This window comes from Macrobrachium rosenbergii, chromosome 36, assembly GCF_040412425.1.
Source record: "Macrobrachium rosenbergii isolate ZJJX-2024 chromosome 36, ASM4041242v1, whole genome shotgun sequence".
In the NCBI taxonomy this organism is placed as follows: Eukaryota; Metazoa; Arthropoda; class Malacostraca; order Decapoda; family Palaemonidae; genus Macrobrachium; species Macrobrachium rosenbergii.
The window spans coordinates 18,732,919-18,755,661 of NC_089776.1; the positions used below are offsets into that span (position 1 = coordinate 18,732,919).

The following is a 22,743-nucleotide window of genomic DNA, read 5'->3' on the forward strand; positions in this document are numbered from 1 at the left end:
AAGCATCTGGTAGTGCTTATTAAGGTAATAATATCATTTTTGCTTATAACATTGCATTCAACTCTTCCGACAACGGTAACAAGGTTATTGCCTCCATTGTAATGGATGCTTGAGGGTTATGTAATTCTTGAATTTCTAGTTGTTATTTTCCACATACATGATGTAATGTCCCTTTGCTTTTCGCTTAGAATCTAAAGTTTCGTTAAGGTTGTAAGGTTTCGGCTTTCACTGAAAAAACAGGGTTTAGCCGGCAAGTACAGCAGGCAATCACAAAGCGACCACGCAGTCATGCGCCTATACGTCACTCACGTCACCTGTTTTGACTCCAAGCCCGGACGAATACCTGCCACCACATCGCGTCACCTTGCTTTCGTTATTTTAGATTAAGTCAGCCTTGTACTGGCAAGGGCTGTTTCTCCCCGAGCAACCCGTAACTAGAGCAATCTGTGAAAGAGAGAGCAGATTCTGGAAATCAATATAAGGAAAAGGAAAAATAAGTTGATAAGCAGAGTTGCAGCAGCAGCACCTTAAACCTCGCAATACCCATCAGTAGGAGAGAAAGTGTTTCAACAGCGAGTCACAGTCAGCAGGAGGAGGAGGAGGACGAAGTAGGAAAGGGAGGAAATGATGAGCGTGAGTAAGAGAGAGAGGCGAGGCCGATACGGTCATCACCATTTCCGCCCGCATGCCTTAACAAAACGGGCCTAGTCCCAGGTAAGGTCTTGGTCCCAGGAATAAACCTAGCTGTCTCCAGACCGCTGTGTTTCTCTCTTTTTACAGAATAATGAATTCTGGCGCGCTCATTTTCCGCTTTAGAGATTACTTGAATGGATAAATGCGCATCTCTATTATAATTGCAAGTTGCAGTATTTAGGGTAACATTCAATACTTCATAAATTGTTACAATTATTGGTTATCACTTTCTGTAGATCGTCACCAACCCTTCATAATTTCTGAACCAGTTATGGAAGTTAGAAGGTGAAATGGATAACCGAACACCCATTGCAGGGGTGCTGATGAAGATCGAATATCAAAGGTAATGATGCAAATAAATTAAGTGAACTAATTTATCACAACACTAAAGCCCTATAAGAAATATTGCTTAATAGGTGATGATGGTCAAGAAAATCAGATAAAAATACTCTTCTGTCTCGGAGACATGGAACTTTTGCTGTAAGACATTTGTAGGTCGTGCGTGGTTCTGGCAATTTCCCTATAAATGGATATAATTTTCTCTTCCATGTATAAAGGTTACCTAACATCATTTTATCTGGGAATAATTGAGCAAAGACAGTTACTGGATAACTCCAGTGTTACTGAGTGAGCTCAGATAGTTGATAGGGAATATTGCGTAGCTGAAGATGATATTCGTGACGGATTCTCAGAATGGTCGACCATTATAGAGGTTGTTTTCCCTCATATGAGAGAGAGAGAGAGAGAGAGAGAGAGAGAGAGAGAGAGAGAGAGAGAGAGAGAGAGAGAATTATAGTCCTCTTACGAAACTATATAGACAGAAATTTTTGACATGTTTACTCAGGGGACCGTCATATCAGAAGCTAGGTGACCCCGGGAACTTACTTGTATGTGTAAAGTAAATTGTCAAGTGAGGGGCGACATACCACAAAATAACTTTATGGACCAAGACCTTACAAACCCACAAAGCTCATTGGCGCCTGATCTGGGGAATAAATGCCAGATAGTTCCACAATCCAAAAACTTGGCTGGCAAACTGTCCGTCATTATTTGAATCATCTTAGTGCAATATTACAGTCGGACACCTTAGGATTTTTTAAACTGAAGTATTACTTTGTTCAGTAAGGAGAGCGTCAAATGCCTAAAATAAAGCCCGGTATCAGCTAAAGCCACAGGAAATATTTGTAATGAAACGACGGAATGCCAAGAACTTCCCTGTATTCCACACATCTTCGGGGGCACGAAGGTACTTGGGGCACTGTAGTTTTTGTTAACGATTTCCTTTGGCTTTAGATGGTAATTAAATAACATGCATAATTGTGATTTTTAAGTGTTAATGCCTAGTAATTAACGAATTCTACTAGCAAAATAATACTACGCTACATCTTATACATTTATATAGTGAAGGACCATTAAACATCGTACTAATCTAATAAAATTACATTTGTCTCGTTGAATTATCCACAATTGTATCTAAAAATGCACTGCATCAATTTTAACAGCTCAGCTGTACATGTTGAATGTCTTTTTAATGTTTCATTCCAGTGGTGTATAGGAGGACCGTTAATTAGGTCACGCTTTCGTCATACAAGTAATTCCCAAAAACGAAGTACCAGACAAATTTTGAATGATTATCAAGTCAGGTAGACGATATCAGATGTTGAAGTTTCACTAATGCTTCACAGATTTCGTAAAATGAAATATATTCCCCCTTTTTTGTTACAATCAATATCCCCCATAGGGGAGTAGTGCCGTCAGTGCACCTCACGCGGTGCACTGTAGGCATTACTTAAGGTTGATTGCAGCGTGCCTTCGGCCCCTAGCTGCAACCCCTTTCGATTCTTTTACTGTAACTCCGTTCATATTCTCTTTCTTCCATTTTACTTTCCACGTCTCCTAAAAATTGATTCATAGTGCAACTGCGAGGTTTTCCTTCTGTTACACCTTTCAAGCCTTTTACTGTCAATTTCCGTTTCAGCGCTGAATGACCTCATAGGTCTCAGTGCTTGGCCTGTGGCCTAAATTCTATATTCAATTCAGTTCAATAATATCTTTTTTAATTCATTACCTTATATCTATAAACTTCTCTCACTCTGAGTCTTTCTTCTTGTTATCTTCCTTCCTGCACTGAACATCAGTTGTCACAAAGCAAGAACAAATAGCAGCAGCTGAACTTAAGAAAATTAATTTTACATTTGACAGTTTACTCAGTACCAATTCTGCCCTCTATTTCTCCTGTTTTTTTATGGTATTTTTAAATCTTCATTCCTTATCACTCAGCTTTCATTTCTCTCTTTCTCTCTTTGGCACAAATTGAAATATGGCAGTAGGAAAATTTACACTGTGTAGACAAAATCCAATAAAACCTGTCTTTATCCTACAACAACCACCAAAATGTGCTACATCCTACTCTTTCCCGTCTCATTGATACCCACCATACAAGGGGCAGGACAAAGGCGATTAGTGTCAATTTTAAGGGAATCTTCTCTTTTGCTGTTGATAAACTTGTCACCTCCAATTCAGGTGATTTTTTTATCAGCATATTTTTTTCTAGTCTAATAAGTGATATACTCAAACTATATAAAAAAAAAATGCAGCATGAGTCACTCACAAAACAATGGGACAGTAATTCAAAATAATTCATCGGTCAACATCATGGGCTATAACGCTGTCCAATAGATTTTCTATAAACTAATTTTCTATAAACATTTTCAGTGTCGGCCACAACAACTACTACCTCTGATCCTAGGAGCCTAATCACCGAAGACAATGTTAGGAAAGTTCTCAAAGTTGACAAAGGAAGTGAAGCTCTGTTAAAATCCTGGAAGGTTGTTGATTTCACCAAATCTGGAGATAACTTCGCCTGTTTGGTAACAAGTGTAGAAGTCACGTATTCTACGAGAGATGAAGGCAATTGTGAAGCCTCCTATGTTGTCAAATTGAATCCAAACAGAAAATCTGGAAATTTTCGAGAGGCAGAACCATTTCTCTTTGAAAAGGAGGGCAAATTTTATGAAGAACTTGTGCCAGCGCTGAATGGAGCGCTTGCTTCTGCAAGGCAAGAACCTCTTCGCTTTCCTAAATGTTTTCTTGTTTCCCTAGAAGAGGAAAAAGAACATCTTTATTTTGAGGATCTAAGAGTAAGAGGTTTCAGAATGTTTGACAAAAAGAAAGGTTTGGATAAGTCTCACGTCACTCTGGTTATTTCAGAGCTTGCCAGACTGCACGGTGCATCTTACCTCTTGAAGCAGAAGTTTCTAGAAGGCAGGGCCGTAACATCTAAATATGAATTTCTTTCAAAAGACTTTTTAACCTGTTCTCCGAATTGCACAGAAATATTTGTGTCTTGGGTACAAAGAGCCATTGATACTGGAGTAACGTTCCTGGAAACAGTGTCTGGATATGAGACTGCAACTGCATGGGTTAAATCGATCAGATCAAAAGTTGGGTTTTTCTTATCTGAATATCTTCAAAGCAAAAAATTCAACAGTGTATGCCATGGCGACTGCTGGAACAACAACATGCTGTTTAGGTAAGGTGAATCCTGTTAAAGCTACAGTATTATAACCTAAATCCCAAACCTGTCTTCACATATTATCAAGCTCTCTCTCTGTTCATAAAAACTCCCATTCCTTGTAATACATGCAAGTAAACAGATAGGTTCTAACGTTTTGGAGTCATCCTTTCAAAGAAAATACAAAGAATATCAAAAATTCTTAAATATCTGTGAATGAGGTCCCTTCTATTGACAGACAGGATGGTAACTGTGGGGTTATCTCAATGTTTCTTCCCCTTAGTACTAGGGAAACTTGTAAAATAGGGCTACCGAGACTAGTACTTCTCTGCGGCAACTGCTTAATTTCTTGATAATTTTCTGGTTCATTTCTGTGGTATATACAGTAGCCTAATTCCTTAATATCGTTGGGTAACTAGGCTAGACTCTAAATCTTTCGTTAAACATTATTCCTTGTCAGCTATACAGTTATCTGAAATTGATGCTAACCCACATCTCAAAAAAGATTCTAACAGAAGAATAATCTAAGGAAGTTTGTTATAATTTGGACTAATGATCAACTTTCACTCAGTGATTTATGTGAATGGGCGTGTCTTAATTAACAGGCTAATATCATCATACGAAAATGTGATTGACCTTACCTGGACTAGCAGAACTTTTCTTGAAAGTCCGTAGAAAAAGAACTAATAGATTTGCCCAGAAAATGATAACATTTTGAAAACCAGGTCGCAAGAAATAACCCAGCCCCATTGTTCTTTTACAAATCTAAAAGTATCCACCTTTGGCTAGAATAAATCCACTGTTCTCCCTCTATTAGTTAATGACGATTCTCAGGACAACCGAAGTTTCTATCAAGAATGGGCCTTTAAGACTAAATAGCTCTCGATAACATTCATCTTTACTTGTGTCGCCCTAAATAATTTTTTATAAGTGCTCTCTTACTCAAGGAGCAGTAAGATGATCATAGACTGTCTAGACACTTCGAGAGGAGAGACCCAGGTAGAGTTTTTCAGTACTTTAGCAAACTGTTTGATCTTTTCTCCTAAACGCTGAACGACCCATCGCTTTAGTTTTCCAGTTACTCTTGTATTTCTCCAGGTGAATGAATATTATGTACTTATAAAAATCATGAAGCTACAAATGTCGTTTAATATCAAATTCACGCTACCTCGAGAGTATCTCCGATGGAGAATTATCACCGAAGGGGAATTTATATAAGTGATAAATGAATAAGTACCACGGGGATGCGAACCCTTGACATGGACCCATTCAACGACTCCAGTGGGTCCATGTCAAAGGTTCGCGTCCCGGTGGTACTTATTCATTTATCACTTATATAAATTCCCTTCGGTGATAATTCGGTGATAATTAGCTCCATCGGAGATATTGTATATGAATCACGGTGTGATAAAAATTTCATATATAAACGATATTTGTATATTATGATTGTATATAATCATATATGATAAAAATTATATATATATATATATATATATATATATATATATATATATATATATATATATATATATATATATATATACACATATATATATATATGTATATGTGTGTGTGTGTGTGTGTACTACACAGAACACGTACCTTGCCATATTTTGTATTCCTATATAAAAATGTCAAAATTTCCATAAAAAAATATTTTGTTACATGACTGAATTTTGATACTCTAAAATGAAACAACTATTTTGAAAATCCGCTAATAAACATACCACAGTTTTGATATTTAAATCAATGGTAATATGGTTTACAGTGAGATTAGTTACAGTCAATCAAAGTTTGTTTTGCCTGAGTTGTTCCATTTTACAACATCAAAATTCCAGTTTCGTCGTTCTAGAAGGCTACTTTTCGTTTATGTAACAAAATATCTTTTGTTGAAATTTTGACATCTTTATATAGGAGTACAAAACACGGCAAGGTACGTGTTCTGTGTGGGTAAATTGCTGATAAAAAGAAAGCCTCATACTCCAGTCTTTCTAGAGAAGAGCATTTAAAAAGATTTACGGTCATGCATTGGCCTCTTTTCAGATATAACAGTGAAGGTCTTCCAGTAGAAGTTGCATTCGTAGACCTTCAGTTTAGCCGTGAAGCTTCCATTGCAAGCGACTTGAATTACTTCTTGCAAACCAGCGTTACTGGAGATGTGAGGAGACCAAACATCGACAATTTTATGTCCATCTACCATTCAGCCTACAAAGAAGTCCTCGAAGGACGTAATATGCCCATGCCTTTTACCAAAGAGGAAATTTTGGAAGAATTCAAAGACAAAAGCGTGTTTGGGTTGCTCTTTGCTATGGTGATCATACCATTGTTACTGATAGAACCCGAAGAAGGCCTACAAGTTTCTGATACATGCTTTGAAACTCGCATGAGAGAAATCAGAGTATTATCTGTTGCAAAGCTCAAAACCAATCTTCCGCATAAATCTCGCTTCCTGGCAGTTTTTGACGAGCTTATGGAAATTGGCCTGATTTCCTAATGCACTTCTTGACCAAACAGTCCTTATTGGCAGTATGCGATGACGGATTTTGGTTTTTAGTATACAACTACTGAGGCATTACAGACAGTATAAACTGCTCCACAGTAAGTTCATTTTTACAAATTTTCAAAACAAGTGTTATTTGAACGTGAATCATCTGTCGTCAATCTACCAGTCACTGACTGCAACCATAAAAGACAACGCTCATATTCTTTGGCCTTTTCCTCAGCAAGACTTTTGTGTATGGCTGTACATACTTTCAGAATGGACGCTTACTAATAAACAATTTTTGCAAAAGGATAAGATGATACATCGAGCGCTTGCTCCTGTTAACACTTGAAATTAGTCCAAGTATATCGCAGGTTATCAGGAAATCGTTAGCATTTATAGAAAATAACATTTATGAGCCTTCAAAGCGAATCATTTTTATGGAATTAAAGGTGTGTGATAATTATTATCCATAAGGAAATAACTCTGGAATGGTTTTCTTTTACTGAGGATTATTATGTGAAAATCAATGTCTTTCTTGTGTTTGCTATTTATTAGATTAATTGTTAAATATGAAGAATTTAATGAAACTAGCAGTAAAGAACTCTTATGATGAGGGGAAGTGGAGAAGCTACGATGTTTGGATTAATGTCATTCTTTGTGTCCTAAGATCTTAGGATAATGGCATTCACTGCTTGTATCCTAGGATCTTACAAATGTTTTTCTGGTATATTAACCGGAAATACGTTCATATATGTGATAAAGTACAAAAATCTGCGACAAGGGTAAGTCAGAATAAACATCGCCCATAATATTAACAATCAACATTACAGAGACTGTTGCTGTGCAATCACTTTCAAGGCAGACGCTTTAGATTTGAAGTTCTATCTTATATGCTAATACAGTGGAATACAAACAACACTAGTTAGGGCTTTTTATCTCCTTTCATTCTCACTGGTAAGATGCTGCTTTGTGGAGGTGAAGTGCAGTCAACTGGCTTACTTGGGCGTGAAGTATTGCTACAATAGTGAAGATTTCTTTGAAAATAGAGAAAGAGAACTATTCCTTTTAACAGAGGTGACAGAGGAAAATGTAAGGTGTGCAGTGGGATAATGTTTCTTAGTATAACCGTAAAAAATGTAAAGTGTGCAGAGGGATAATGTTGCTTAGCATAACTGTAAAAAATGTTTATGCGGATATTGGAATAGAAATCAGGATTGATGGCACATGTTGAAAAACATGCAATATTGGAATTATACATGGAATATACTGTGTAAAACAGCAACACGAAAAAATTTATAAGGAACCAGAAGCTTTGAATGTTGTTAAAATGGACCTGAAAAAGGCTCCTGATCTAATTGCCAGAGATGCATTATAGTGTTGAGAAAATGAGGCGTGGTTCATAATTTTAAAAGAACAATGAGTTTTTTAAGCAAATAAGATGGATGAAAGAATTTTTATGCACGGGACTGACTGGCTTCATGTAGAAATAGGCCTTACATAAAACTGCATAATTTTGTGAGAGTTGTTTTCTAATTAAATGACAAGAGAATTTAAGGAAGGAATGGCGTGGAGGACGCTAGTGATATGAGACCAAAGGTAATGGTCTGAGTATGAAATAGGTAATTTGTCCACAAATAAATAGAATTCAAGAGTGCAAGTTGAATCTGAATAAAAGACGCACCGTAGAACTAACTGAGATGAAATATTAACATAGAGATTAAGGAACAAGGAGGACTGAAGAGCTTAAACATGAGACTTAATGTCGAAGCCAATGGACAAAACTTTCTGAAATAGTTTGGTCATTCAGAGAAAATGGGAGAGAATAGGATGATAAACAGAGGTCTCTAATTTGGTAGTATTGGAAGGGTGACAGAGGGGAAGAACTAAAAACAGTTGAGTTGCCAGAATCATTTCTCGGTATAATGTGGTTCGGATTCCACAGTAAGCTGTAGGTCCCGTTGCTAGGTAACCAAATGGTTCTTAGCCATGTAAAATAAGTCTAACCCTTCGGGCCAGCCATAGGAGAGCTGTTAATCAGCTCAGTGGTCTGGTTAAACTGAGGTATACTCAACTTATCATGAGATCCAGCCAGTTCACAAGCACATGCGGAACTTGGGATAACGGTGCAGCATATGATGAAATATCTTTGTAAATGTATCAAGAAATTACGAGGCCGTGAAAATTCCTACGCTGAAGTTCAGCATTGGTTTGATGGGTTGAAGGTTGATTACAGCACGCAAGACATTGCTGTATTATTTTCTTTGATTGAAGAAGGGCCCTCTGATGAAAAAATTATACAGAGCTCATTGTTTCCGTTGATTCTTTCATAAAATAGTGTTATTACCTCAGTCTACAATGTAACAAGAAGTTCAAAAGATGCATCTGATTATTTCTGAAAATAAATCCAGCTCACATTGCACCCTTAGCTTCTAAATATTCTCCAGTGTCATCCTAATCTTCTGGTAACAACCTGCTACTTTCACTTCTTCATCTTTTAACGTGCCTGTTTTCCCATTCGTTTCTTTTAACGTGCTTGTTTTCCCATTCGTATCTTAAAAAATGATGCTACTTTCACTGCTTGACCTATTCTTTGTGAGTTACATTTTGCAAACATCGCCTGAGGGTTTAATTCTCTGCTCCACTCACTTTTTCACAGACACTTATCTTCCTAAGCAACTATTCACTTGTCACTGAAGTTTCTGTCACAGTTGTCCTGATCTATCCCTCAACTCGTGTTAAAAGAAACTTGTCAGTTGATTTCTCAAACTTTATTATCATCTGTATTTTGCTACACTTCTCTTGTCTCAGGTTTAGCTCCTTTTTTACACAAATGAGCTTTAACTTTTATGAGAGACTGGTTGTCAAGTTAATGTCTCTTTGACAGGGTTCCTGTGAACATGAAGTCCATAATAATGACATCAGATCCAGTTCACTCCATGTTTACAAATTTTCCTATTCCTCATAATTAACTTCTGCACCTTATTCCCTGTTAGCATTTGAGCTTTTTCCTCTCATCCTATCCTTCCCTTCTCAGCTATCCAGCTTCTTTCCTCTAATTATTTAAGATATCCAAAACTATTCTCCAGGGAATTTTCGGTGCCATGAGTCAGTAAAATCTTTCTTCTCGAAGTGACTAGTGACTCTCCACATTTAGTACCCTTCGATTATTGTCATTAAATCACAAGTTACACGTAACCAATAGCGTCTTGCTTTTTTAAACAATGATTATTAATTAGCGTTCTTCTTCTGAGATGGAAAGAATGCAGAACTAACTCAAAACTTTGTCTTATCAATCTTAACTCCTAGTTGTAAGCCATTGTTTTAATCGAGATAATTTTATTAACAACGTTTTCAATAGTAATTGCTTGTAAAATCGATTAAGTGTGTCAAATATTGTGCATGAATAAATCGTGAAGTAACAATATTATTTTATTTATCAAATTTCTACCTCATGTCAGGATCGAGCCTAAAGCCCTGTCCATACTATCGGGCACTGCCCGACGGGCAAACACTGTTCCCATAACCCGTTCCACTATATTGACGGACCGAGTACGGAGCCAGAACGATGCGATTGTCTGGTAACTCTGCTTTAGAAGCGAGAGAAAAAATAAACAGCTGGAAGTGCCCGACGGGCATGCCCGCTAGTGTGGACAGGCCATAAGACTCGCATATGAAAAGCAAGGGCGCTCCCAACTCACTAACAGAGGTCATAAAATATATTGGAACTTGAACACTTACACTGTACCTGAGGCTTTATCTGGGCATGCAGCACACCTTGCATACCAGCAAGTTTTATCCACCTTACTAACCCACAAATGACCCAAATGACAGCATTTCATTCGAATTACCCCTTCTGAGTGAATATGATAGAAATAATCAACGCACAATTACGTGTGTATCAGCAAAGGCAAATGGAGACCGCTGATGGGTTAGGAAGTTGAATAACCTTCCTGGTGTGAAGTATGTGCAGCCTACCCAGGTAAAACCTGAGGTATAAGTATAACCACTTGTGGTTCAACGTATTTCATAATCTGTGTGAGTCAGATGGTAGAGGCCTTGCCTTTCATTTGAGGGTCCTGGGTTCGATCCCGATATGAGGTAGACTTTCATTTCTAATGCGCACGTGATATTAAGTTGATTATTTCCTCTGTGGTATGAACTTGCCGAGTAAATAGCATTAGAAAGAAATGAAATACAGATGTGAAAAAAAGAAAGGGTAATCAACAAGGAAAAAGGAGTCAAACTAAATACATCCCATAAAAACAATAAATAGATTTAAATATATACTTTTACTAACAATTTATTAAGTAATACACAAACCAGTTAACGGACACAGGAGAATCCCCACAAGTCTGCCCTTAGGTCAGGGAACTCAAACCCAGCACACTGGAACACAAAAATACACAAGCTATGGCATATCCCATAGTGTCATAACATTTGTTGTATAGTCTCCACCCTCTGTAAGGTAATCATATATGACGCCTAAATTAACTCAGTGGCCACAAATAGTGGTGCAGATATTCCAGCCGTTTGACGCAACAAAAGGCAATTGTGCAATTTCAGTTTACTGATATTGATGTATGATTTTCATTGCCTCTATCCCCTTTGTGAGAGAATTAAGAAGATAAGATCTCCCAGAGATCTCATCTGCTTCTGAAGCCCAGACGAAAAAATTGCCTATCTTACAGGAGAAAGACTTGGCTCTTCTAACACAACCAAATGGAATTATTTTGGCATCTGTTCTTTTTGTATTTTCAAAACAAAGAATATAAGACCATTTCATCGTTTGTTTCAAGAGCCCAATATACGTTCTTCATTGGAGGGGTGGGTAGAGCTCCCAGCTAGCACGCTGTTGGCCCAGCGTTCGACTCTCCGACCGGCATATGAAGAATTAGAGGAATTTATTTCTGGTGATAGAAATTCATTTCTCGTCATAAATGTGGTTCGGATTCAACAATAAGCTGTAGGTCCCGTTGCTAGGTAACCAGTTGGTTCTTAAGCACGTAAAATAAATCTAATCCTTCTGGCCAGCCCTAGGAGAGCTGTTAATCAGTTCAGTGGTCTGGTTAAACTAAGATATACTTAAGAGCCCAATATCGCCCCCTATCCAGTGACGTTTTGCGTTATTATTTTTCTTTGTTATATTTGCCGTTATTTGCGCATAGTCGGCCAATCGCCACAGACACCCCATCCAGTCTCATTATTGGGCAGTAATCATATTAACAACGTTATCAAGCTACAGTCTCTTGTAAAGAAACTTTTCAGTGTCAAGGGTACACTCAGGCTCAATTTCATTTTGTTTGCTATTATATCTCCACTTTATTTGTCTATACATTTTTTATTGAATAACCATTAAATATATTCAGTTTTACGTATTTCATTACCTTTAGTCCTATTTTTTTTTTATTCACTTATGGGCACTTGGTTCTGCTGTAACTTCAGCCAAATGTCATGGTGTTTCGACTTGTTGCATAAGGATATAATTATGTTCATACTAATTGTAGGAATGCCGGAGAGAAGTGGTTTTCCATGTGGTGAGCGGATATCATGAATGATCTAAACCAGCCATTCTCAACCGTTGTTTGACACGGTCCCCTTCTGGGCACTTTTAGGGCTTCAGTGGCCCTCATCAAAAAGTAATAAAACAACTGTACGAACAGAAAATCTATAAATGAACACCAAAAATTCTTGACAAAACTAGTAAAAAAAATAAGTCTGATGTACTTGACAGAACTTTAAAAAAAATAACCTAAAATTAATTAGACATCTAGATACCTAACGCAACCTTTGAGTTTTGTGTTTTTCTGCAAGTTTCATGTTGTCAAACTCCATATGATAACGGCAATCGAAGGTCATCTCTTGCTGAATTTGTAAACTTAATACCCAAGGGAAAGGCAATAAAAAATCTTTTGCCTTTTTTCGTGTTTTGAACTTATTCTTAAAATCACTCTTGATCCAAGTATCTTTTCTCAAGCAGACTGAACTGACAACGGCTAGTGATGTCACTCTGATGATTAGTCAGACCATATTTAACATAAGCCTTAACTTAGGTATTTCATCAGTTCAGTTACCATGGTCCCCTTAAACAGTTGGAGTTTCTTTGCACAATTTCCATTATGAAGCCAATTCTATATGCGTCTGCTGAGAACGCCACCCACATAGTTTCTTCATTCACCCTCCTTTTCGATAACATTTCCATATTATTTTGGTACTCAGAGCAACCGAGATATTTTCTTATATTTCGGTAAATATATTAATCAATACAATCCTTAAGACTCTTGATATTAAGACATGTAGTGCAGGATTAGATGCTTATCATACACTCGAGGGTTCTCTTTAAGTTTCAAGCCACCAACAAAAACGGGGATGGAATATTTCTTGTGCAGGAACAGCAAGGATGATAACGCGCCACTGACGTGAAGGTTCCAGTTTTATTTTTCACACAATGTGTCATTATATACAGTTTATCATTTTTCTTGCTCATGAAGCTTTACTATCAGATTATTAACCTTTTTTATAAATAAGCTTTATGTCGTTGAATTACACTAGCTGGAATATCATCAAAGTTGGAATGGATGTGGGAAAATGATATATATGAAGACAGGTAAATGAGACAAAAGATGGGACACGGAAGAAGTTTTTTCATTGAAAATGCTTAGGCTGGATATGATATATTATTTCTCTCTTTCTTTTTCAATCCTTGCTCCTTCCATTTATTCAACTCTTTCATCTAGTATGTGTTATCATTCATCATCCTATCATGAAGAGGATAAATGAAGGATGCTAGAAAAAAAAAGTTAAGTATATCTTAGTTTAACCAACCACTGGGCTGATTAACAGCTCTCCTGGGGCTGGCCCGAAGGATTAGATTTATTTTACGTGGCTAAGAACCAAATGGTTACCTAGCAACGGGACCTACAGCTTATTGTGGAATCGGAACTACATTATGGCGAGAAATGAATTTCTATCACCAGAAGTAAATTCCTCTAATTCTTCATTGGCCGGTCGGAGAGTCGAACGCTGGGCCAACAGCGTGCTAGCCGAGAACTCTACCCACCCCACCAATGAAGAACATGGATGCTAGAGATAGCTGCTGGAGGCGAAAGGAAACATGAGAAAAAGCAAGAATTATATGAGAATAGAAATAAAAAAATAGAGATGGTAAACACATTTAATTAAGTGAAAAGAGAAATTAAGAAAATCTAGTCAGTTGCAATATCAGTATCCTTTATTTTCGGTTTTAATAATGAAACATAAAATAAATTACCGGTAAAACAGTTGCCTGGATAAAGAAAATATCGCCGATATTCTCATTAAATGCCTTGGTATACTAAAGCGAGTGTGAATTTCAAGGGAAAATGTTCCCTATAAAACGGCCCTAAAAGTTATCTCTAAACATATTTTGAAAGCTGAAAACGTGAGCAAGGAAATATCAACATGGAAAATCATTTTGAAACTTCCTTCACTTCGATAAGAGAGCTCAAACTATTTCAGGTTCGGTACAACTTTACGTAAAAAATTAAACTTTTCATATTCTCGTGCGGAATGTTAAGAGTAATGAAGTTTGATAAGTAATATTCACTCACACAAGTATCATTCAAGTTGTTCATGACCCTATTGAGAAAAGGTCATGTTCTTGAATGACTTTGTCCACCAATTTTAAGGCTTTATTCTGCTGAAGGCGGAAAGGTACTCACTTTCTGGCACTACATACGATCTTCCGTGGTACTGATAATTTCATTGTTGCCACGCAATTAGCATTTGATTGCAACAGACAGTTAGAAACGAGATGCGATCAGGTTGCGTAAGTAAAGGCGTGATACAACAATTAAAATCCATAACTGAGAGAGAGAGAGAGAGAGAGAGAGAGAGAGAAGTTAAGTATACCTTAGTTTAACCAGACCACTGAGCTGATTAACGGCTCTCCTAGGGCTGGCCCGAAGGATTTGACTTATTTTACGTGGCTAAGAACCAGTTGGTTACCTGGCAACGGGACCTACAGCTTACTGTGAAATCCGGACCACATTATACCGAGAAATGAATCTCTATCACCAGAAATAAATTCCTCTAATTCTTCATTGACCTGCCAGAGATCTGAAGGCGGGCCTATCCAACGAGGAACTGAGAGAGAGAGAGAGAGAGAGAGAGAGAGAGAGAGAGAGAGAGAGAGAGAGAGAGAGAGAGAGAGAGAGAGAGCCTTGATGTAGGAAGAGATGAGACGGAGAATTAATGAAGCAACGAGGGTCGCACTGGATTCACGCTCACAGCACCTGCTTCGTCCATTCACCTGAGATCCTCTGTTCTTTCATTCCTGTGCATCCATCTGTTTTTACTCGTCCACTATTTTTCTCTTTTCCACACAGTTCGCCTCCTCTCTTCTCTGCTTAAATTCGCTCCCTTAATAGTGAGAGTGAGGAAGGCCTATATATAGGTGACTGAATGTGGCTTTGAGTTCCTCTACGCAATGGCTCTTCTGAAAGACACATTTGGGTCAGGATAAAATCCAAGAGCGCTCGATGGTTGCCAAGGGTGCAGAGGGGAGGATCCAATGGCAAAGGTGACGTCAAAGTACCAAATGGCACGATGCCAAGATGAGCAACATCACAACACGCTTACAGGTCTCCCTTGCATTTCATTTTAATGCCTTGTTTTTAACTGTCGAAGTACTCTCCATTAATGGTCTATCATAATACCATCTTCACAGTCCAAAACAGCTGCCACTTGCTTGAATTACTTGGGAGATAGAAAACCACCGTATTTCCATTGCCTGGCTTGAGATTCTGGTCCAAGTTCGACGTGGATAACATAAGTTACCTCCTAAGTTATCAATGCCCCGTAGAAATAGGCATAGGTTCAGCCTGGAAATGAGCGAGAAGTCTCTTGGAAACTTGTGCTCTAGTATGCTACTGTTCTGGTGTTAATATTTGTAGCGCAAGTATTACACGCAGCTAATTTAATATTTGTACTGCACACAGCTTATTTAATCCCAAGATATCAGTCAAAATAGTGTCCATTGAGCCAGCACTGATGGCTGTGGTCTTGGTTATCTATTAAAATTAAATATCAGTCATTCTGAATAATGCAACGGATTGCAGTCACTTATCTGTCGATGGTTGGTGCTTTTCAACGTCCTGACTGGGAATGATTTTCTATGCTGTGAATGCCCTTCTTGAAATCGGCAGCCTGCTTCTTAGTAAGAAAAGAAGCTCTCACCATGCATATTAGCTGTTTCCTTGGATTTTCTGGAGTCATACCTTCTTTTGCTGATACCTGATCACGGTACAGCCTTGCATTTTGTTTCCTGTTTAGTAAAGTTAAAGAAGTGGTTGTAATACACAGTCGTATAAAAAATACAAAACTGTTCATCACTCCTATTTCTGGGCGAGGCACCGAACTTTTTTCTGTGACTCTTGTTGCCAGATTACACAATCCCAGTTGGATTTCAATGCAGAAATATTATAATCAATGCAAAATTCACCCAGACCAAGGCTTTGTGGTCAAGACGGGTTTGTCCTTGAAACTGAGTATAATGTTGTTAAAGGAACCACAAAAGCTTTTCAACCCCATAGGTTGAAATAAAAAGAATCAAATTCTTCCTGTAAAGTCATTGCAAGAGCGCTCTCTTTTGGCATTATTGGTAAAGGGTTTTCAGTTGGGGTTCACAGAATTATTTACAAGGGATATTTAGTGGTAAAGTGACCAGTCCCAGTCTTGGGTAGTATCGATATGTTGTTAAGTAAATGACACAGAAACGTATAAAAATCATATAAAACAATTATTAATGCGCGAAAACAAATTTGTTCCTCTTTGGTTTGAAGGATCAGTGTAATAATCGTGATTGTCAAATTTCTTATGTGTCAGAAAACTCAAATGGAACTTTCGTCAGTTTCACAGTCTGGTCATTGCTGAAACGAATTGCATTCTATATAGCGTGTCGATGAATATGATGTCGAAGATTACTGCAATTTCAGCCAATGAATTAATACTGCAGTCCAAATTTATATGAAACTACTTTTAAATTGTAACCAGCCTTGTACAGCATAATTTTGTAAATATTTGTCATTACCGTATATTGCCTTAATTTCAGCGTTAGTTGCTCGCTATTATTGGAGTTAACTAATATTATTTGATATTAATTCTGAAGCTTGATTGTAGACTCCTCGCTATCCTGCTGGAACTGATCATGATATATGTGTCAGCACGGAGTACAGTCTAACTTATCTTTGTGTGCTAATTTTCTGGGATAAAATCAGCCTCTGTCAGGATTTTATGTAACATTTGGTTTCGTGAGTTCGACGATACCGTAAATTTTTCCTTCAGTTTATTTATCTGCTGTCAAAACGTTTCTTTTAGAATGAGAACTTTTGCCTGACGTGTCTTTGCATCGATGCTATGAGCTCATTATTCATCCAGTACTCTTATACTTTCTTATATTGTAAAATACAATCATGCTGTCCTATTATGAGGATAAACAATGGAGTTTCTTACTTGTCCTGAAACCATTGTCACAACAACTTTCATGACCTTCTGGAAGTTTTCTTTTATCACAATTTGTCTGGTTTCAATTTTTTCTCTTTTAGCTGCACGTATACAGGCAGAAACTGGAAACTTCCAAGGACTTCTAAAATTAGTGTCCATTGGAGTTTGTAAAAAGTATCATTACTTATGCCACAGATAATTAGAGGAGTACAGGCAGGGGTACATGAAGAAATGGGTAGAAGCTGCCAATAATGTTTGAACTATTGGTTTTGAAATACCAAAAACACAACGAAGGGAAGCTTTTGTGCATCATTTCTACAGTGCTTAAACACACAAAATCTTTCAGAGAAGACTCACACTGAAACAATATAAAAGGCTTGGTAGTCAAGCATTCTACTGAACAGAGGAACAACGGATGCAATTTTCGTGCCTTAACAAATGAGTGATAGCGCTATGCTCAGAAAAGCAGAGGTCCTGATATGTACCCAGAGTCCTCTGAGCGATATGTTATCGGAGATGCATGGGAAAAAAACCAACGCAAGAAAATTATGTAGGATTCATCCTCTGTATAAAACAGCAGCAGCCCAGTTCAGGAGTAAACTCGGCCCGCTGAGCAATGTTTGTGTTAATGTATGACTTCCTAAAGGACCTTCTCAAAGAGCCTACCTCTTCCATTTGGTCACTGATGTTGGTTCCCCGGGATGGGGAATCAGTCATCCTAAGTGAGCTTTTTGAGGATGAAATGATGGCGTACAACACCATAAGAGTGGAAAGGGAAAAGAAAATTACAAGAGTGGAGATTGGCCATGGGGAGTAGAGACCGAAGATCAGTGGGAATAAGATGGCCAGGTAAATGCAGAAAATTATGATCAACACAGGTAGAAATGGTGATTTAGATATCAAGATAAGATTAAGATCAGGCTGGATGGAAAAACTAGGAAAGTGCATGTTATCGGATAAGTAGTATCAAGGTTGGCTTTAAGTTATAAATATCGGACGTAAAACCAGCAAAGGTATTACTATTATTATTATTGTTGCTATTACTGTTGTTGTTGCTGTTGTTGTTATCACCAACTAAGTTGTTGCAACCCTAGCAGGAAAAGAAGAATGCTTCAAACATGAAGGCCCCAGCGGGAAAACAACTTCTACAGAAAAGGACAAAATTAAGTAAAGAACAGAATATGAAATAGAAAGAACACAGTAAAAAATGAATAACAGCAAATAAGTTAGGTTACAAAGTAAAAAGACAGGATAAGTGAAAAAAAGCACTGTGTCGTGGGTCTTATGTCAGCCTGCTCAACAAAAGTGCATTTGCCCCACGTTTGAACTTCAGAGGTTCCAATGATTCACGTACATGATTAAAAGGCCATTCCGCAATTGGGGGTAGCAATAACATACCTGTTCAAAACTATGTGGTATTAAACATCATAAGAGAAAATTCCACTTGATTTTAACTTTACTGTGCATATTCCAGTCGAATTGTAATCACCGCCACCAAATTACCATCTACTCCATTCATCCTTAGCACACTCCACGTTTCACCTCTATGCGTTCTAATATCTGCGTTTTCTACGTCCGTGTTTGCCACATGGAGCGTTTCCCTTTACTCTCAAACATTGACGCACCTCTTCTTGTCTAAACTGATATAGCTCTTCCCCTGTTAATCTTTCTGTCATCTGTCTAACTTTCTGAATCAAAATCCTAACATACCTTCCCTAAACTGTTATCCTCGCTCAGGGGAGCAATTATCAAACAAGGTAAGCTATTGCAGGAAAATGTAAGCGATTTGCTTGATAGGTTATTGATGTTCTTTCTGTACAAATACTAATCTCAGATAAATTTGCTTTGACCACCAGACTTCTTAAGGCATTTACAGAAGCAGCAAAATGACACGATTAATAATCCTCGCCGACGAAGTTGGACGAAGGTCACGTATTCGGTCTCGTCTGTTTATATAAGCCAAGGAAAACTGGTCATATTCAGTTTCGTTTCTTTACCGTACATCTTTTGTTCTTAATTCTGCATTCCATTTATACATTCGTTATTCGCAGTGGCCAGATATAATAACAATATTTACATATGACTGGATCCTTTTGCATTTTTATAAGGTTGTTTAACGTCTTTGATGTTTTTACATGATCAATTAAGGGCCTTAATTTTTTATATATGGTCAGTTAAAGTAATTTTAGATGGCCGCTGAAGGCCTTTTTTTCATGATTTTTCACATGTTCATTCAAGCCCTTGTTTTATAAATTAGTCAAAGCTTACATCGAACTATGAGAACTTTACCTTCTCATTTTTCCAGACCTTGGAAAAATGATATCAGTTGAAAAACGGTGGTTTGCTTTTGTGAAATAAAAACATAGGGAAAGGCATACCTCACCAAATCCAAAAACACTTAACAGAACCAAATTACAATATAGCTTAATTCCAAAGTCCGATCGACTCTCTCTTGGTCCACATTCAATCCATCCACAAAATTTCATGCAAATACATCTGTGGTTTTTTGAGATAACGTGAACAGACGGCAGATGGGCAAACAACACAAACTCGCGAACAGACAGACACGGATGATTGCATAACCTCCGCTGGAAGATGTTGGTACCTTCGCATTCCATTCTTACTGCAACGTATGTGAAATAACACCTCAGTATGTTGTGATAATATCATCGCATACAGTATGTGTTAAAGGGAAGCGGTAGAGAACCTTGGACATCTTGGTGTTATCTAAAGAAAAAATAAATTTACAGAGAAGAGCAAAAGGTATTACCGATTCAAACTCCAACAGACTACTCAGTAGCAAACTCTCTCTCTCTCTCTCTCTCTCTCTCTCTCTCTCTCTCTCTCTCTCTCTCTCTCTCAAGAGAATTATTACACAACAAAAATCTACTTTCTATCCTGACATTTCGTCGTATTTCATTGCAACAACTCGCGGTCCACAACGAGGCGCTGACTGACCTTCAAGTAATAAGCTGAAATGACATCTCACGAACTCGTATAATTCATTGTCGACTGCTTCTTTTGTGTCATCCTTTCATATCATGCGTCTGGCAGTCTAAGACATGTTTGTATAACAGGGTTATTGCATTCAAGGGGGCAATTCTTCGTGAAAGTTGTTGTTATTGACAATTAATGCAACGTCAGCATTACCTATTTTGTGGTCACTTTTTATCACTTGCATTACCGCAGTCTGTGATGTTCTAGGCGTTGTCAGTTAACGAAAGAAGAAAGTTCTACCGAGAGAAATGAAAATATTGACACAGCAAAGCAGGTAATGGTGAAACACTTTCAACATTAGAATAAGAACTGCAATTACTTGCCTGTAGCTATATTATTTCTCATATGCATTTTGTGGTGAAATACTTATTAAAAGCCTTATCTCAGACCATGTTTTTGCAGCGTCATCATGACTTACGACTGATGAAGCCGATGTTGTGAACACTGAACTTCAGGTGGAACCTGAAGTCTAATGGATCTCCGATTATCTAAATGCAGTACTAAAAAACAGACGCGACTTTTGAAAAGAAGAAAAGAAGCAGATCAGGAAGAATAATTCATAATAGATTCGTTCAAGTTTGTCATGAAATGTGCTTGTAGGTTAGAATAAACAAGCATAAACACACATGATTTATCACATTTACACACACACACACACACACACACACACACACATATATATATATATATATATATATATATATATATATATATATATATATATATATATATATATATATGTGTGTGTGTGTGTGTGTGTGTGTGTGTGTATATGTGTGTGTGTGTGTTTATTCTAACCTATATGCACATTTCAGGACAAACTTGAATGAGCCTATTACAAATTATTCTTCCTAATCTACTTCTCTTCTTCTATATACACACATATATATGTATATGTATATATATATGCATATATATGTATATATATGTATATATATGCATATATATATATATATATATATATATATATATATATATATATATACATATATATATATATATATATATATATATATATATATATATATATATATATATATATATATATATATATATATACAAAGAAAATCGTATTTGTATACTGCGAATACCAGAGTCAAGGAGAAGTGAAAGAGTACTTCCCAAAGACTATGTGTGCAAAATCTCAGTGAGACTTGTCTTTATAAAAAGCCGGAGTTATTTTATTCTACGAAAAACGTAAAATTTCTTGATTCGGAAAATTTGTTCGTTTTGCATTTTAATGATCATCATGTTGAGCCTTTTGAAGATAGTCAAGGTGAATGTCACGCTCTGTGGCAGTAGTAATGCAACTGAAAGCATTTTGATTGAAAATTCACCCATCTGTAAAATTTGTTGTGAATCCCAAACATCAAATAAGTATACCTTAGTTTAACCAGACCACTGAGCTGATGAGCAGCTCTCCTAGGGCTGGCCTGAAGGATTAGACTTATTTTACGTGGCTAAGAACCAACTGGTTACCTAGCAACGGGACCTACAGCTTATTGTGGAATCCGAACCACATTATAGCGAGAAATGAATTTCTATCACCAGAAGTACATTTCTCTAATTCTTCATTGGCGGGCCGGAGAATCAAACGCGGGCCCAGCAGAGTGCTAGCCGAGAACGATACCGACCCGTCCAATGAAGAACTACTACCAAGTAAGAACTGTAATGAAATCTACTGTATATCAGACAGACTGGTACAGATCTCTGTGTGAGAATTAAAAATCATAGATTTTATGTTACAATGGGTAATAGGCTACGTAAAGCGGTTTATTTGTTTCACGCGAATAATACCAATCATGCATAGAATTGGGAGTTCATACGGAATTTTAACGTGCCATGATTTTATTAAAGGAATGTTACAGCATCTTCTAATATGGAAATTGAGGCACAAAGGAATCTAAAAGTTACTCACTGAATGCACAGCTTTTGTTGTAAAAAAAAAAAAAAAAAAAAAAACAGGGCAAAGCTTAAAAAAAAAAAGCACAACTAAAAAAACAGGGCACAACTTGTAAAAAAAAAACAGTTTAAAAAAGGCACAACTTTTTGTAAAAAAAAAAAAAAAAAAAAAAAAAAAACAGGACACAACTTTTGTAAAAAAAAAGTAAAAAAAAAAAAAAACAGGGCAACAACTTTTGTTGTAAAAAAAACAGGGTTAAAACACAACTTTTGTTGTAAAAAAAAAGGGCACAACTTTTGTTGTAAAAAAATAACAGGGCACAACTTTTGTTGTAAAGAAAACGGGGCACAACTTTTGTTGTAAAAAAAAGGGCACAACTTTTGTTAAAAAAAAATAACAGGGCACAACTTTTGTAAAAAAAAAAAAAAGGGCACAACTTTTGTTAAAAAAAAAACAGGGCACAACTTTTGTAAAAAAAAAAAAAAAAAAAAAACAGGGCACAACTTTTGTTAAAAAAAAAAAAAAAAAAAAACAGGGCACAACTTTTGTTAAAAAAAAAACGGCACAACTTTTGTAAACAAAAAAAAAAAACAACTTTTGTTTTGTTAAAAAAACTTTTGTTGTAAAAAAAACAAAGTGGAGATTTAAAATACGTCTAGGATAATTATTTGA

At 36.9% G+C, this 22,743-nt stretch overlaps 1 protein-coding gene across 1 annotated transcript in view; it reads left to right on the forward strand.

Annotated features, from left to right (window-relative positions):
- LOC136856701 (uncharacterized) overlaps positions 1-7,104 on the forward strand; it is an 11,402-nt gene extending 4,298 nt beyond the window's left edge. Inside the window, exons 3-4 of the mRNA XM_067134760.1 lie at positions 3,409-4,225; positions 6,251-7,104. Of these exons, the coding sequence (XP_066990861.1) occupies positions 3,409-4,225; positions 6,251-6,701 (1,268 nt within the window). The 3' untranslated portion in view covers positions 6,702-7,104. The remainder of the gene's footprint in view (positions 1-3,408; positions 4,226-6,250) is intronic.
- The last annotated feature ends 15,639 nt before the right edge of the window (positions 7,105-22,743 follow it).